This window comes from Kryptolebias marmoratus, linkage group LG2, assembly GCF_001649575.2.
Source record: "Kryptolebias marmoratus isolate JLee-2015 linkage group LG2, ASM164957v2, whole genome shotgun sequence".
NCBI lineage: Eukaryota > Metazoa > Chordata > Actinopteri > Cyprinodontiformes > Rivulidae > Kryptolebias > Kryptolebias marmoratus.
Window position 1 is genome coordinate 30,199 of NC_051431.1, and position 1,510 is coordinate 31,708.

At 52.3% G+C, this 1,510-nt stretch overlaps 1 protein-coding gene across 1 annotated transcript in view; it reads right to left on the minus strand.

The window, feature by feature from the left end:
* rnpepl1 (arginyl aminopeptidase like 1) overlaps positions 1–1,510 on the minus strand; it is a gene marked incomplete in the record, with an annotated part of 26,847 nt that overhangs the window by 11,092 nt on the left and 14,245 nt on the right. Inside the window, 3 exon segments of the mRNA XM_037980477.1 lie at positions 7–215; positions 290–403; positions 941–1,293. Coding sequence (XP_037836405.1) covers positions 7–215; positions 290–403; positions 941–1,293 — 676 coding nt within the window.

Genomic DNA, 1,510 nt, shown 5'->3' on the forward strand with positions numbered 1-1,510 from the left:
GTGTGTGTGTGTGTGTGTGTGTGTGTGTGTGTCAGTGTGTGTCTGTGTGTGTGTGTGTGTGTGTGTGTCAGTGTGTGTCTGTGTCTGTGTGTGTGTGCGGACCCGCAGGAAGCCGTCGAAGCGTTGCACGTCTCCGCAGAGCTCAGACAGGTACGACACGAAGCAGAAGCCTTTCTCGTAGGTAAACAGGTTCATCAGAGTGCTGGGGTTCACACCTGCAGGAAGTGGGCGGAGCATGACGCAGACACACCTGCACAGCTGTAAACCCAACCTGTGTGTGTGTGTTTACCTGGCTCAAACTTGACCTGCAGTTTGCTCACAGGGTTGTTGTCTCCAAGGAGACGCAGCTGTCTGTGCAGGGCATCCAATCGCACCACCGTCTCCAGGCAGGTGAAGGCCTCACCTGCAGGCAGGGGGCGGGGCACAGTGAGACCAATCAGATCATCAGAACCTACTGAAGGCCTGCTGTGATAATCAGCTTACTGAGTACTCTGCAGTACTCTGTAGTAATCAGCAGTACTCTGTAGTACTCTGTAGTAATCAGCAGTACTCTGCAGTACTCTGTAGTACTCTGCAGTACTCTGCAGTAATCAGCAGTAATCAGCAGTACTCTGCAGTAATCAGCAGTACTCTGCAGTAACCAGAAGTACTCTGTAGTACTCTGTAGTAATCAGCAGTACTCTGCAGTACTCTGCAGTACTCTGTAGTCCTCTGCAGTACTCTGCAGTAATCAGCAGTACTCTGTAGTACTCTGTAGTAATCAGCAGTACTCTGCAGTACTCTGTAGTACTCTGTAGTACTCTGTAGTAATCAGCAGTACTCTGCAGTAATCAGCAGTACTCTGCAGTAATCAGCAGTACTCTGCAGTAATCAGCAGTAATCAGAAGTACTCTGTAGTACTCATAGTACTCATAGTACTCTGCAGTTCTCGCTCTCTCACCGTAGGCCTCGGTGGTGATCCTCCGCTGGGCGTACGTGGCGAGGCCTTCGCTCAGCCACATCTCCTCCCAGGTGGCGTTGGTGACGGCGTTGCCGAACCAGCCATGGGCGATCTCGTGGATGACGTCGATCAGCAGGAACTCGCTGCTCTCCAAGATGGAGGCGATGATGAAGGTGAGGCAGGGGTTCTCCATGGCGACGATGGGGAAGGAGGGGGGGAGGAAGACGATGTCGCACCTGCCCCACAGGTAAGGCCCGAACAGGTCCTCGGCCACGCCCAGCCAGCGCTCCACGCTGCCCCCCAGCTTCTTCACGGCGCAGGGCAGCAGACATGGCTCCGCCCACACGCGACTCCTGATTGGACGAAGACGAGAGAACCGTCTGAATGTTCAGTTTCTTCAGCATCCGTTCATCCATTCATCTGTTCATCATTCACCTGTTCATCATTCACCTGTTCATCCATTCATCTGTTCATCGTTCATCTGTTCATCCGTTCATCTGTTCATCGTTCATCTGTTCATCCGTTCATCTGTTCATCGTTCATCTGTTCATCATTCATCTGTTCATCTAT